Below are 16,078 nucleotides of genomic sequence, written 5' to 3' on the forward strand. Positions count from 1 at the left end.
CAATAACTTACCAATTGCAGGGGTCCCTCTGGCCTGCTGCCCCAAGAAATATCACAGGGACACCTTGGGTGGATCACAATTGTGTGTATTGTAAACCATACCACCTGCCTGGCCTTGAGGGTAGATGGAGTGAGACATGTGGCCGTCAACTGGAGGTCACTTGGTGATGGAAGACAGTCTCACTGTGTTTCAGCACTCTATAGACTGCAAAGTATTTCTATCCATGCAAACGATTTTGATCCTTAGCACAGACCCAAGAGATAGATGCTGTTACCCTCACTTAAGCATTCGAGATCCTGAGGCCTGAAAGGTGATGATTACTCAAGATTAATCATCCAGCAAGAAGCAGAGTTGCGGCTGGGACCTAGGTCTTCTGTCGGACCCAAGAACATGGTGGGTCCTCTTATATCCCAGCCTCAAGCTCTCTGCCTTGCACAGGACAGGTGTTTGATACATAATGTATAACTAGCCGATTGACCAGTGAATCCTCTGCCAGCAGCCAGCAGCGCTCCAAATCAGAGATGCTGTCCCGGAAGAACTTCGCCACCGGGGTGCCGGCAGTCTCCATGGACGAGCTGGCAGCCTTCACTGACTCCTACGGCCAGCGGCCCCGCAGGGCGGACGGCAACAGCCACGAAGCGCGGGGCGGGAGCCGCTTCGAACGCTCCGAGTCCCGGGCGCACGGAGGCTTCTACCAGGACGGCTCCTTGGAGGAGTATTATGGCAAGAAAAGCCGCAGCCGAGAGCCCCTGACCGACGCGGACCGGGGCTGGTCCTACAGTCCCCCGCGCCGCCGGGCCGCCGAGGACGCGCACCTGCCGCGGCTGGTGAGCCGGACCCCGGGCGCGGCGCCCAAGTACGACCACTCGTACCTGAGCAGCGTGCTGGAGCGCCAGCCGCGGGTCGAGGGCGGCAGCCGCGGCGGCAGCCTGGAGACGCCGTCCAAGCTGAGCGCGCAACTCAGCCAGCGCAGCGCCTCCTACTACGCCTGGTCGCCGCCGTCCACCTACAAGGCGGCGGGCGCCCCGCAGGGCGACGAGGAGGACGCGTCCGACGACGCGCTGCCACCCTACAGCGAGCGCGAGCTGAGCCGGGGTCCATCCTACCGTAGCCGCGACCTGCCCTACCACAGCAACTCGGAGAAGAGGAGGAAAAAGGAGCCCGCCAAGAAAACTGTGAGGCCGTGTCTGGCGCTCCTCCTCCAAGTGGGCTGAGCGGGGAACCACCAGGCAGGGTCGCTGTCTAGGGACTAGGGACCCCGGCAGGGCATGGGGCTGGGGAGACAGTGAGAAAGGAGAGCTGAGCAGAGGCGCCGCAGAGATGCCGGGTGGGGGTCCAGATTGAGGGAGCAGGGATGTCCCGCTTTGGGGAATTTGTCCACGGATGATAGGCTGTACTGTGTTCAACCCCGCTATAACCAGGGCCAGGTAAAGTAAGCAAGCATGGGGCTCTAGAGAGTTGAAAAATGGGCAGAAAGTAGACAGAAGGTGTGCAGATGGTTTTACATACAGTGTTAGAATTAAGACCAGCTTTAAGAAGCATTTATTCCTGGCATCAGGGATTCTAGGCACTATTACCACCGGATGCCTTTTGGTGGGCTTCTGCAGTCTCTGTGCAAAATGTTCTATGCATGTTTATATGTGCAATTTCCCCCTCTGGGATGAGGTTTGTAACTTTCATTCAACTCCCAAGAATCCTCAACCCAGAGCAGGTTAGGAGCCACTGCTATTTACAAAAGAAAACTCACTACTACTTCCTCCTTTGACACTTTTATTGCTGTGCCCTGTGTGTGTGTGTGTGTGTGTGTGTGTGTGTGTGTGTGTGTATGTATATTTTATTGGTGCCTGCTCAGTTATTTGTCTGCTTTGGAGGTCACTCTCCAATCACAAGTGCTTCTGCCCCCCTCAATTACCCTGCCTCTCCTCCCATTTTGTTTTCATGGTTCCAAGCTGGGCATTTTCCTCAGTATAATAAGGGGAGAAGAAACATGAAAAGAAATGTTATTAGTAACCCTTCCAAAGCAATGTTTTTACATTATTACTGACCCTTCCAAAGCAATTGTCTTTTTTTTGTTGTTGTTCTTTACATAGAAAAATTCAATGACTGAAGTACTGTAAGTAGAGAGAAGGAACTTTCAGGTGATTTGGGTGGGAATAGCTTTGCGGTGTCCCAGTCACACTTGCTGTTTGTGGAGCTGTAAATGTTGTAGTTATCGCTAAGGTGATTGGCAAGTTATTCTGTGGCCACAGAACTAAGTTTTATCAGACTTATGGTGGCTTCAGCACCACTCGAGACTAATTGATAGTAATCACAAGCCTAATTTCCTTAGAGTCAGGGTGTTATGGACCCTACCCATTGAACCTCTGTTGTGTAGGTTGCTTTCTTTCACCAGCCTGTGGTTTAATGTTAGCTCTTTCTGCTCTTCCCCAGAGTGACTTTCCAACCAGGATGTCCCTTGTGGTCTGATGTTTGTTTTCAAGACATCTCTCTGGATATCTAGAAGTCACAAGGAGACTCCAGGGACAAGACAGATCCAAGAGCCAGCAGGCCCGGAACCTTCTCTGGCCACCACCTTGGAAGATTTGCTGATCATCTGCTTTGGCAAAGGATGGGAGGCAGCCTTTAAGGGAGGTTGATTCCAAACCTCAGTGCCCATCAAACTAGTCTGAGAAAGTTATCAAGAAAACATCTAAGTGTGAGAACATTCGCACATACAGAGTTGATTATTCCCAGTTTATCCTTCCCGGTCTCCCTCCTTAGCTGGACAAGGCTTCTTTTCCTGTTTCATAAGCGAGTTAGCTCTGGACTGCTAATCTCCAGAAATTGCCTAATGCCTACAGTATGCTTTTCTATACCTCCTGTGCTGTGCTTAGAGACAGAAGAATTTATTCCTGCTATTAGAAGGCCTTCTGCTGATAACAGAAGATAGCATCAAGGCAAAATATACCTTTTATCCCCAACACTTTCCAGTCTCTAGTCAATGACTGTTGTTACACTAAAATCAGAGGACTTTTGTTGAGCTTAGTGACAGTGACCTGCTGGACAATCACAGGAATGACTTCAATTTGCTGTTCTGAATGACAGTTCTTGAGTGGCTGTAACAAAATGAAAGAGAGTATATCTTTTTGAAAGGCTATCTAAGTTGTACTTCTTTTTCCATTCAAAGAACATAAACTGCTTTTCCTCCTCCGGCTGTACATGTCAACATCTGCTTCTTGCTACTAAGGGCTCTCCACTCATTCCTCCCCTCTCCTGGACTCTGCACAGTTGGTGCCACTCTGCACTGGGATTAGGATGTCATCAGGTACCTTTTGATACATGCTTAAAATATGCACAAAAGAGAAGAGAGAGAGAAAGAGAAGAAAGCAATAATACAAGATAGAGAAGGAGAAGGAATTTAAGAAGAAAATAATATATGTTCTCATTATATTTTGAATATGGGCCATTTTTCCCACAAGCCCCACTCTGGTTTACTACTTCATTTACCTTGGGTTGTTTCTGCCATTCTGGTTCTGGCACTCCAGGACACCAGGGATGTAGAGCATGCATCTCTTGGCCTGACCAGGCAGCTGCTCTAGATAAGTTTGGGGGAAGAGGGGTACTGCATTCTCAGGAAGGAGCATTCCCCTGCACTGTGCAACCCCCTCGCTCCCTTGCTTAAATTTCAAAGCTGGATCTCTCTGGACTTTGTAATTTGTGTAGATTGTAAAAATGGCCACAAACTCTTCCCCTCTCATTGAGGGTAGAGTCTGTTTCTTCACCCCTTGAGTTGGGTTGGCCATGTGACTTGATTTGGTCAATGACACAATAGCAAATATGACACAAGCAGAGAATTAAAAGGTTCCAGTACAAGGGCCTTGTCCTTTCTTGCCACTCTTAGGATCCTTGGAACTGCCACCAGGTGAGTGAACCTGGGCTAGCCTGCTACATAGTGAGAGAAAAGGCCCATTACCCCATCACCCTAACTGATACATGCCAACTCTCAGCTGATTGCAGTGAGCCCAGCTGAGACCAACAGAAGAACTGCCTAGCTGAGCCCAGCCCCAAACTGTTGATTCCTGCTCAAGACATGAGGAGTTGGTGCACTATCTATGTTCATATCTCCTCTAGGACAAAACTGATGTTCCCTTCTTGTCTCAGTGTTTAGCCTTGAATTCCTGAATCCATCCAACCCTGGGTGTCTCACAGCCTCTACTTTCTCGGACAGACTTTTGTCAGAGCTTTCCACCATACACTATGATGGTGGGACACATGGTTGGGCTAAATCACTGGAGAGAAGTGATGCTTGACCTTGCTCTCCTCTCCTCCCAGCAGTTGTCCATTCCCTATGGATCCGTGGACAGCCTCTGGAGAAGCTTTCATCTTCAGCATTTCTTTGGTCTTCTCCAAAGCCAGCTGATTGGCTCCAGACGCTATTCTCCGAGTATATCCCACTAGTTCCATTATATTTCATGGCGTTTCCAAAAAAGACCTGTGTGTGCAGTGAAATGAAGAAGAGACTAGGTGAGGATCAGAGGGAATGAGTTAGTGTCATTGCTGAAAGGAGAACTGATCTATCAAAGGACTTTGCAGTTGCTTTGGCCTGTCCCTGAGGAACTAGGAGGACAGTTAAGCTCCCTGCTGGCATGCCCAAGGGCTGGAAGACACAAGCCATAACCCTGGTGCTGAGTTTTAGACTTGCTGGTCTCCCTGGCCTCTGAAAGCCTATGTAAAGTCTGTTCATTTGGGTCCAATTGAGATGGAAAAAAATTATAAAAACATCATTTCTTAGTCACCAGCTTCAGATTTCAACTTGCTCAGGCAATTTTGGAAAATGTTGGGTAGCTGCAGTAGCTATTATCTCTTTAAACAGAGCACTGTGTCAGGTTTCTCACCACCAAAGAGCCCCATAGTACCAGCTGCAGAGACCAAAAATATTGCTCTTATTAGCAAGGGGCATGTATGATTTTGGTGACGGTTGAAGGGAGCAATGGGAAAGAATTATTATAATTGGAAACCTGCAATTCCAAAGACAATAAAATTACAGACAGACAATAAAAAATACAAAGAAGATAACAGGCTCCTGAAATAACCTGGGGGAAACAGGGACAGGACCAGGTTGCCCTCTGTAGGGCTGCTTAAGTCACTCAGACTTCCAGGCCATCAGTCAAGAGAGAAAATAGTCATTTCTGGATATGTGGACAGGAGATGAGGCTGAATAGAAAAGTAAAGGCAAAGCTGGTGCTCATCAGCACCCCTGACTTTTCCCTTCATGCCCCTTTGTTTCTTCTCCCCTAGATAGCGTGTCCTGCCTAGGAAGTGCTTATACATGTTAGCTTCCTTCCTAGGTTTTATTGGGGTACAAAGTCAGTCTTATATAAGTCATGGTCTCTGCCCTTTGGGACCCTACATTTTAACAGAGGAAATGAGACATGCCCAAGAAAGAACTGGGAGATTTTATACATAGATGAAATAGCAGTTAAGGATAAATTACAATAAACCCAGAGAATTAAGGGATTGTTTTTTTATTTATGTGGGAATATTTTGATATTTATGTTGTGCTTGTCCATCTCATTTAGAGAAAAGCTTAGTGATCTGAAAAGCCAATATTTGAAAATCTGAACTTAAAAGAGGTGAATTAGGAGGAGGGAGAGGCAGAGGACCCAGAGGAATGATGTTTGTCTGTGAGTCACAACTGAGTCAGGGATGTGCTGGAGGAGGGAAGGTGGATAAAGGTTCTGGGAGGAGTCCCCTGGTAGATGAGCCACTTCTCTGTGCTCTGCTCAGATTCACTAGGACATTGGGGACATTTTCCATGGACCTGGTGGAACATGTCAGCAGTACCCCACAAGCACATTTACTGGAGAGCTCTGCATCTGCTTCTTCAGGAGCTCAGAGTTGCAGATTTGAGTGCAGCTCTCATGGAGATGACAGATCTCTTATCCCTCTTCTCATTCTCACTCTGCTCCTGGTACAGGACTGTGCACACGGGGGTGGGAAAGGGCTGCCACCCCAGCCTAAGCATTCTATGCTGAACACACCTAGCCACATCTGTATATATTTCTTAATAGTCTGCAAAACTTCCTATAAGTAATCTGATGAGACCTTAGGCAGCCTTTGAGAGAGGCTGGAGTAACAGATACTATTGTAATTCCTATTTTTAAAAATAGATGAAGAAACCATCACTGTCATTAGTGAAGTCAGAAACCTAATTAGGTCTTTAGACTCCCACCCTATAGGTCTTTTCTTCTGGATCGTTTTCCCCCAAATTACCCAACCATAAGAATTACTTGATTGCTGTTGTTAAAGATGTATTGTTGGACCCTGCCTTGAAGATTGATGTGGATGGGTCTGGGACTAGAATTTGAACTTCTGACATGCATTTCAAGAGAATTCTATGATCAGATGCATTTGACAAATACTGCAGTAGGTTTTACTTCTAATGTATCCCAAACTGCTGGTCCCGATGCTTCCTTGGGCTTTGGAATTTTTTCTTCAAATGTTCTGTTGAAGTCCATCCCACTCCCTGAACGCCAGCAGTCTAGCTGTCACTCTCATGACTCGCTCACCAGAGCTCAGTGGTGGGAGAACTATGTGAAGCAGAAAGAAAAGAGAGCTAGGGGCACTCCCTAGGAACCTGTTCTAGATGTTTCCATTCCAAGAATAGTGATTTGTTGTGACAATCTCAAATCAAATAACAAGACTTACAGGTAATTGTCTCATTCCCTTGGTACCATTCCTAGTAAAAGTTAGATTATGAATAGAAAAAATAGAGGCCATTGGGGAAATGGCAAAAAAAAAAAAAAAAAAAGATTTTTTTTAAGCATTCAAGTATTGGTCTGGCGAGTCAACATCTAGATCCAAAGTGGGGTGGGGAAGAAAAATAAAGTCTACAGTATATATATTCTTCCAAAATTGAACTTAAATGCTGCCACAATCTTTCAGGGATTTGAAATTGGTTTATAGGGTGTGGAAATCCAAATTCACTAAGACAGTGGCCCAGGTACTTAAAATCCCAGAAGAAAAAAGTGCCTAGTTTTTATCTGCCAGAATCCTACCTCCTAGTCACCTGGGAAGCTGATCAATGAAGCTCAAAGTAAGGGCTTTTAGCATCAGAGTGGAACAAGAATAATGTTGAGCTGCTTTAGACGGCCACCTGAGCTTTAGCACTGCCTGGGGGTGATGAGAAGGATAATAATATTTGTATTATTTTTATGGTGTATTACTGTTTACAGACCACTTTCACATGCGTTATCTCATTTTATCCTCACAGCAACCACCTTGATATAGGCAGGGCACGTGTTTTGGTCCCATCACAATGTAAAACCATGGTTGAAAAAGGCTGTGATTTGCCTATAATGAAATGATTCTGAAAGTTATGGAGGCAGGCTTTCTGACTGTCTAGAGTTCTTTCCAATCCCTGCCATACCCGTGGGGCTGGTGTCAGGCTGATTCTCTTCGGAGCGAAACCTCTGGTGGGAGCGGCCCTGGACTGCTGCTCACTGGGATCTCGTCAGTGGGATGAGGCTGTGAAGACAGATACTGTTGCACTTCATCCAACCCAGCACCGATTCGCCCATGCTAAGAGGACTCAGCTTTGCTGAAGGATAGTTTCATTTTCATTAGTTGTGTTGTGAGGGGGAAAGGCTTTGAAAATAACGTGCTTCAGATTTTGGAATCCTTCTTGTAGAAATTTCTGAGCCAAACTACAAATTCCTCTGGGCTCTGGATATGGGGGTGAGGGGAGGGAGGAGGCTGCTTAGGAGTGAAGTGTCTGGCATCTTCACTGCATTCGGAGACTTTAGGTAGAATGAAAAGGGGCCATATAGATGGACAAGTAAGATGAGGAGAAAGTGCAGCAATTTAGCTAAAAAAATTTTTTTTTTAAGTTTCTTGGTGGGTTTGGACACAAGGTAAATGTGGTGTGACTAGTTTCTTCTGGGAAGACTAAAGGAGACACAAATAGTTTCTCTCTTACACTGGTTTAAAGGAAAAGCCACTTTATTAACAAAGGTGAGCATTTTCCTGTGGGAATAGAGGAAACAACGGGACAAAGAGGAGTCATATGTCTGTTTGATGAGAGTCACCTGCCCACTTGTTTTTGTGCCTTGTATGTAGTGTCAAAACTGAATTAATTGTATCACTGTTGCCCATGATTTTTTTCAGTGTCAGACATATGAAGTGAATTTGGTTGTAATCTTTTAAACCCTCTGAATAAAGCATTTTCACCTGTGTTTCTTATCAAGAACTCATAATTAACACAACTCAGCTTAATCATGATCTGACATTAAATGACCTCAGCAGGAAAAATAATAATACAATACACAGATGGCTGAGATTGCTTTTAGTACTGTAATAGAGGGATAAAATGCTGTAGGATTATATGGGGAGTCAGGTACTGACAGAGCATAACATATATTTTCACAGATTTTAATAAACTACAGCCTGGATACATTCTATTGCCACTTTTACTGTTCTCCATAGAATTGTCTAACATTCAGGAGGGGATGAAGAGGAGGAAACATGGTTAGATAATGTGGTGGTCCTAGTTCATTTTCAAGAAGGACACAAGAATTCACTGCTACAAATTACACTTGGGAAAGTGAAGAAGGAATGTAGTCATGGGAGGAATTTTAATTTCTGGAAATATTTGAGAAATTCCAGAATAATTAAGGGAATGGTTACCTCCTCTGGACTTTCTGCTGTTTTGTTCATTGTTTTAGTTCTTTTTTTTTTCCAGCTCTATAAAATATATATTGCTACTGGTTTATATGGTGTTTGTTCAGAATCACCCAGGTTTTGCTTTGTTTTGTTTTGTTTTCTACACATCTTCCTACATCCCAGATCTTCCTTTTAAAATCTTTTCCCTTCTTTCTGAAGGAAGGTTTCTTCAGTGATGGTCTCTTGGCAGGGTACTCAGTTTTTGTTTATCAAAAAAAAAAAAAAAAATTCATTCTTGTTCTTGAAAGATAATTTTACTGGATATACAAATTCTGGTTGATAGTTACATTCCCTCAGCACATCAAAGATACTATTCCACTCTATTCTGGATTTCATTGTTCTTTTTTTTTTAGGGTTCACTGTATTGTACAATACTATGTTTTTTAAAATTTGTATTCTAGTAATATTCATATAACCTAAGATTTCCCCTTTTAACTACATTCACATTATAATTCAGTGCTGTTAATAACTTTCACAATGTTGTGCTACCATCACCACTATCTATCACTAAAACTTTATAATCAACCCAAATAGAAACTCTGTACAATTTAAGCATTAACTCCCCATTGCCTACTGTTCCAGTTTGCTAATGCTGTCCTTCTGCAAAACACCAGAAATGGATTGGCTTTTATAAAGGAGGGTTATTTGGTCTCAAAGTTACAGTCTGATTGCCATAAAGTGTCCAAGATAAGACATCAAAATGGGGTACCTTCACTGACAGATGGCCATTGATGTCCGGAAAACCTCTGTTAGCTCAGAAGGCATGTGGCTGGTGTCTGCTTGCTCCCAAGTGGCATTTCAAAATGGCATTTTCCAAAATGTCAGTGTCAGCTTCCAATGGCCATCTTCAAAATGTGTCTCTCAGCTACAGCTCCTCTCTCAGCTCCTATGCTTTCTTCAAAGTGTCCCTCTTGGCTGTAGCAAGCTCACTCCTTCTGTCTGAGCTTATATAGTGCTCTAGTAAACTAATCAAGGCCCAAGCTGAATGGGCAGGGCCACACCTCCATGGAAATTATCAAATCAGAGTTATCACCTACAGTTGTGTAGGTCCCATGTCTGTGGAAACACTCAAAGAATTAAAATCTAATCAACACTAATATAGCTGCCCACACAAGATTGCATCAAAGATAATGGCATTTTGGGGCCATAATACATCCAAACCGTCACACCTACCCCCAGTACAGCTCCTGGTAACCTGCATTCTAGATTCTGACTCTATGAGTTTTATTGTTCTAATAGTTTCATATCAGTGTCATGCAATATTTGTCCTTTTGTTTCTGGCTTATTTCACTCAACATGATTTCTTCAAGGTTCATACATGTTGTATATATCAGGACTTCGTTCTTTAATGATTGAATAATATTCCAATATTATTACATAATACATACATACATATATATATATACATTTTGTTTATTCATTCATCAGTTGATGGACACTTGAGTTGCTTCCATCTTCCAACTATAAATAATGCTGCTGTGAACATTGGTGTGCAAATATCTGGTTAATTCCCTGCTTTTAATACTTTGGGGTATATATCTAGAAGTGGGATTGATGGATCATATGGTAATTCTATTTTTAATTTTCTGAGGAACTGCCAAACTGTCTTCCACAGTGGTTGCACAATTTACCTTCTCACTAGCAATGAATGAGTGTCCATATTTCTCCACATCATCTCCAACCCTTGTAATTTTCTGTTTTTTTTTTTCAATAGTACTCGTTCTAGTGAGTGTGAAATGGTATCTCATTGTGGTTTTGATTTGCATTCTCTCATAGCTGATGATGTTGAGCATCTTTTCATGTGCTTTGTGGCCATTTGTAAATCCTCTTTGGAGAAATGTCTATTCAAGTCTGTCTTTTGTCCATTTTAAAAAGAGGTTGCTTGTCTTTTTATTGTTGAGTTATAGAATTTACTTATATATTCTGGATATTAAACCCTTATCAGATATGTGGTTTCCAAATATTTTCTCCCAAGGTGTAGGTTGTCTTTTCACTTTCATGATGAAGTCTTTTGATGCACAAAAGCTTTTAATTTTGATGAGGTCCCATTTAATTATTTTGTCTGTTGTTGCATGTGCTTTGGGTGTAAAGTCTAAGAACACATTGCCTAACACAGGATCCTGAAGGTGCTTCCTTACGTTTTTTTTCTGGGAGTTTTATAGTCCTGGTTCTTATATTTAGGTCTTTGATCCATTTTGAGTTAATTTTTGTATAAAGTGTGAGATAGGGGTCCCCTTTCATTCTTTTGCATATGGGCATTCAGTTCTCCCAGCACCATTTGTTGAATATTCTATTCTATCCCAATAGAGTAGACTTGGCAGCCTTGTCAAAAGTCATTAAGAGGGACTATTTCTGAACTCTCAATTGGATTCCAATGGCCGATGTACCTATCCTGCCACTTCCAGCTGTTTTGACCACTGTAGCTTTGTAATAAGTTTTAAAGTCAGGAACTGTGAATCCTGTGACTTTGTTCTTCCTTTTTTGAGATGGTTTTGGCTATTCAGGGCCCCTTACCCTTCCAAATAAATTTGATGATTGGCTTTTCCATTTCTGGAAAGAAGGCTGTTGGAATTTTGATTGGGATTGCAATTGAATCTGTAAATCATTTTGGGTAGGATTGCTATCTTAACAATATTTAGTCTTCCAATTCATGAACATGGAATGTCCTATTTATTTGGATCTTCTTTGATTTCTTTTAGCAAAGTTCCATAGTTTTCTGTGTATAAGTCCTTTAAATCCTTGGTTAAACTTGTTCCTAGATATTTGATTCTTTTCATTGCTACTGTAGGTGGAATTTTTTTCTTGATTTCCTCCTCAGATTGCTCATTACTAGTTTATAGAAACACTACTGATTTTGCATGTTGATCTTGCACACAGCCAAATTTGCTGAATTTGCCTATTAGCTCTAGTAGCTTTGTTGTAGATTTTTCAGGACTTTCTATGTATAGGATCATGTCATCTGCAAATAGTGAAAGTTTTTTTCTTCCTTTCCAATTTGGATCCTCTTTATGTCTTTTTCTTGCCTAATTGCTCTGGTAAGAACATATACTATGTTGAATAACAGTAGTGACAGTAGGCATCTTGGCTTGTTCCAGATCTTAGAGAGAAAGCTTTGGTCTTTCACCATTAAGTATGATGTTAACAATGGATTTTTCATATATGCCCTTTATCACATTGAGGAAGTTTCCCTCTATTCCTATTTTTCTAAGTGTTTTTATCGAGAAATGATGCTGTCAAATGTCTTTTCTGCATCATTGGAGATGGTCACATGGTTTTTACCCTTCATTTTGTTAATGTGGTGTATTACATTAATTGATTTTCCTATGTTGAACCACTCTTGCATACCTTGTATAAACCCCACTTGATCATGATGTCTAATTGTTTTAATGTGCTGTTGGATTTGATTTGCTAGTATTTTGTTGAGGATTTTTTGTATCCATATTCATATGAAAAATTGGTCTATAATTTTTGTAGTATATTTATTCAGCTTTGGTATTAGAGTGATGTTGGCCTCATAGAATGAGTTAGGTAGTGTTCTTTCCTTTTCATATTTTTTTTTGGAAAAGTTTGGGCAGGATTGGTATTAATTCTTCTTGGAATGTTTGGTAGAACTCACCTGTGAAGCCATCAGGTCCTGGGCTTTTCTTTGTTGGGAGGTTTTGATGACTGATTCCATCTCTCTACTAGTAATTGGTTTGTTGAGATCTTCTGTTTCTTCTGGAGGCAGTATATGTTGTTTGTGTATTTTTAGGAATTTGTCCATTTCATCTAGATTGCCTAATTTGTTGGCATACAGTTTTTCATAGTTACCTCTTATAATGCTTCTTATTTCTCTGGAGTCAGTTGTAATGCACCCCCTCTCATTTCTGATTTTATTTAATTGCACCTTCTCATTTTTTCCTTTGTAAGTCTAGCTAAGGGCTTGTCAATTTTATTGATTTTTTCCAAAGAACCAACTCTTGGTTTTGTTAATGCTCTCTATTATTATTTTTTTAAACTCTCAATTTCATTTATTTCTGGTCTAATCTTTGTTATTTCTTTCCTTCAGCTTGCTTTGGGATTAGTTTGCTGTTCTAACTCTAGTTCTTCCAGGTGAGCAGTTAGGTCTTTGATTTTAGCTCTTTCTTCTTTTTTTAATATAAGCATTTAGGGCTATAAATTTCTCTCTCATCACTGCCTTCACTAAGTCACATTATTTTTGGTATGTTATGTTCTTGTTTTCATGTATGTCAAGATACCTACTGATTTCTCTTGTGATTTTTTTCTTTGACCAATTGATGTTTAAGTGTTATTTAGCTTCCATTTATTAGGGGATTTTCCAGTACTCTGCCCTTTATTGATTTCCAGCTTCATTCCATTGTGTTCAGAGAAGATGCTTTGTATAATTTCAATCTTTTTAGACTTACTGAGGCTTGTTTTGTGACCTAACATGTGGTCCATCCTGGAGAATGATGCATTGGCACTTGAGAAGAATGTATAGCCTGCTGTTTGGGGATGAAATGTTCTGTATATGGCTATTAGGTCTAATTCAATTATTATATTATTCAAGTTCTTTGTTTCCTTATTGATCTTTTGTTTAGATGTTCTATCAATTGATGAGAGTGGAGTACTATAGTCTCCAACTATTATTTTAGAGATGTCTATTTCTCCTTTCAGTTTTGCTGGTGTTTGCCTCATGTATTTTGGGGCAACATGGTTTGGTGCATAAATATTTACTATAGTTATTTCTTCTTGGTGGTTTCCCCTTTTATTAATATATAATGTCCTTCTTTGTCTCTTACAACAGCTTTTGACTTAAAGTCTATTTTGGCCAATATTAGTATAGCTATGCCAGCTATTTCTTGGTTACTATTTTCATGGAATACCTTTTTCCATCCTTTTGCTCTCAACCTATTTGTTTCTTTGTGTCTAAGGGGAGTCTCTTGTAAACAACGTAGAGTTGGATCATGCTACTTTATCCATTCTGCCAACCTGTGTCTTTTGATTGGGGAGTTTAATCCATTAATATGCATTGTTTTTTACTGTAAAGGCAGTACTTATTTCAGCCATTTTTCCTTTGTTTTTGTGTGTGCGTGTCATATCTTTTTTGTCTCTCCTTTCCTTTATTGCAGCCTCCTTTTCTGTATAGTTGATCTTTTGTGAATTATCTGACTGATCCCTTTCTCATTTCTGTTTCTGTATTTTTAAAAAATACTTTCTTTGTAGTTACCCTGGGTGTTTGTATTACACAACCTACATTTAATCTATAACCTACTAATTTGAAAATATACAACCCTAACTTCAATAGCTTGCATGTTCTCTGTTCCCATATCCCTCTGTTTCCCCTCTTTATGTTGTTTTTGTTCCACATTACCTCTTTATATTTTGTGTGTTCATTATCAGTAAATATGACTAACCTTATTCAATTGTATTATAACTCTTACGGTAATTAAAGAGTAGAGTTATATATTAAGGATATAGTACTTTGGATTTCACATTTACCTATTTGGTTAGCTTTACTGAAGATAGTCACTTCTTCACACTGCTCCAAGTCACTCTTTCCTGTCTTTTCCTTTCAACCTGCAAAACTCCATTTAGCAATTCTTGTAGGGTAGGCCTTCTGGTGACGAAAGCCCTCAGTTTCTGTTTATCTGTTAATGTTTTAAACTCTCCTTCATTTTATTCCTTGCAATTTTATTGAGGTATAGTCATGTGCCATACAGTCATCCAAAATGTACAATTGCTTATCATATCATCATATAGTTGTGCATTCATCACCACAATTTTTGAACATTTTCATTACTCCAAAAAATAATAAAAATAAAAATAAGAATAAAAATAAAAGTGAAAAAGAACACCCCTCCTATTAAAAAAATATGATAAATAAACTTATCCCTCCTATTTAAAAAATTTATGATAAATAAATGTCAACCTCCTATTTAAAAAATATAAGTAAACTTCAACCTCCTATTAAAAAATATGATAAATAAACTTCAATCTCCTATTAAAAAAAATATATATATATATATGATAAAAAGAACACCCAAAACAACTCATTTCTTCCATCCCCCCACTACTCATTTACTTTTTTGTCCCCATTTTTCTATTCATCTATCCATACACTGGATAAAGGGAGTGTGAGCCACAAGGTTTTCATGATCACACAGTCTCACCATACAAGCTATATAGTTATACACTCATCTTCATGAATCAAGGCTCCTGGGTTGCAGTTCAACAGTTTCACATGTTTCTTTCTAGCTATTTTAATACACTAAAAACTAAAAAGGGATATTTGTATAATGCATAAGAATAACCTCCAGAATGACCTCTCAACTCCATTTGAAATCTCTCAGCCACTGAAACTTTACTTTGTTTCATTTCTCTTCCCCCTTTTGGTCAAGAAGGCTTTCTCAATCCCATGAGGCTGGGTCCAGACTCATCCCCAGAGTCATGTCCCTTATTGCCAGGGATATTTACAGCCCTGGAAGTCAGGTGTTGGCAGGTAAACTGCCAAGTGGGCTTAGAGAGAGGCCACATCTAAGCAACAAAAGAGGTATTCTGTGGTGACACTTAGGCACAATTATAAGTAGGCTTAGCCTCTCCTTTGCAGTAACAGATGTCATAAGGGGAAGCCCCAAGATCAAGGGCTCAGACTACTCAAATGGTAGTCCTCAACGTTTGTGAAACTATAAGGAAAATAAGGAATTCCCCAGGTGGGTAAATTTAATATTTCCCCAGTCCTTCAAGTCTCCCTCATTTTGTGAGGCTCAGTTTTATTGGATAAAGTGTTTTTGGCTGGCAATTTTTTCTCTTTCAGTACCTTAAATTATCATACCACTGCCTTCTTGAGGCCTCCATGGTTTCTGATGAGAAATTGGCACTTAGTCTTATTAAGGATCCATTGTATATGATGAATCACTTTTCTCTTGCTGCTTTCATAATTTTCTCTTATCTTTTGCATTTGAAATTCTGATTAGTATGCATATTGGAGTAGCTCTATTAGGGTTTATACTATTTGGAGAATGTTGTTCTTCCTGGACATGTATATTTATGTCTTTCATAAGACTTGGTAAAATTTCAGCCTTATTTCCTCAAATATTCTTTCTGCCCCCTTTCCCTTCTCTTCTCCTTGTGGGACTCCCAAGGCATGCATGTTTGTATGCTTCATGCTGTCACTCAAGTTCCAGAGAAACTGCTCATTTTTTTTCTATTCTTTTCCCTATCTGTTCTTCTGACCATATGATTTTGATTGTCCTGTCTTCTAGTTCACTGATTCTTCTGCTTGTTGAAATCTGCTGTTGTATGCTTTTAGTGTATTTTTAATCTCCATTATCGTGCCTTTCATCCCTATAATTTCTGTTGTCTTTCTTTTTAATCTTTGTAATTCTTCTTTTTGCTC

At 40.6% G+C, this 16,078-nt stretch overlaps 1 protein-coding gene across 2 annotated transcripts in view; it reads left to right on the top strand.

The window, feature by feature from the left end:
- Window positions 1–6,815, top strand: part of ILDR2 (immunoglobulin like domain containing receptor 2) — a 61,565-nt gene extending 54,750 nt beyond the window's left edge. For both annotated transcript variants that reach the window (XM_037825440.1, XM_037825441.1), the window contains 2 exons: window positions 500–1,175; window positions 2,431–6,815. In XM_037825440.1, coding sequence (XP_037681368.1) covers window positions 500–1,175; window positions 2,431–2,466 — 712 coding nt within the window. In that variant the 3' untranslated portion in view covers window positions 2,467–6,815. The remainder of the gene's footprint in view (window positions 1–499; window positions 1,176–2,430) is intronic.
- Window positions 6,816–16,078: the final 9,263 nt, after the last annotated feature.

Source organism: Choloepus didactylus, chromosome 2 (assembly GCF_015220235.1).
Source record: "Choloepus didactylus isolate mChoDid1 chromosome 2, mChoDid1.pri, whole genome shotgun sequence".
Classification (NCBI taxonomy): Eukaryota; Metazoa; Chordata; class Mammalia; order Pilosa; family Megalonychidae; genus Choloepus; species Choloepus didactylus.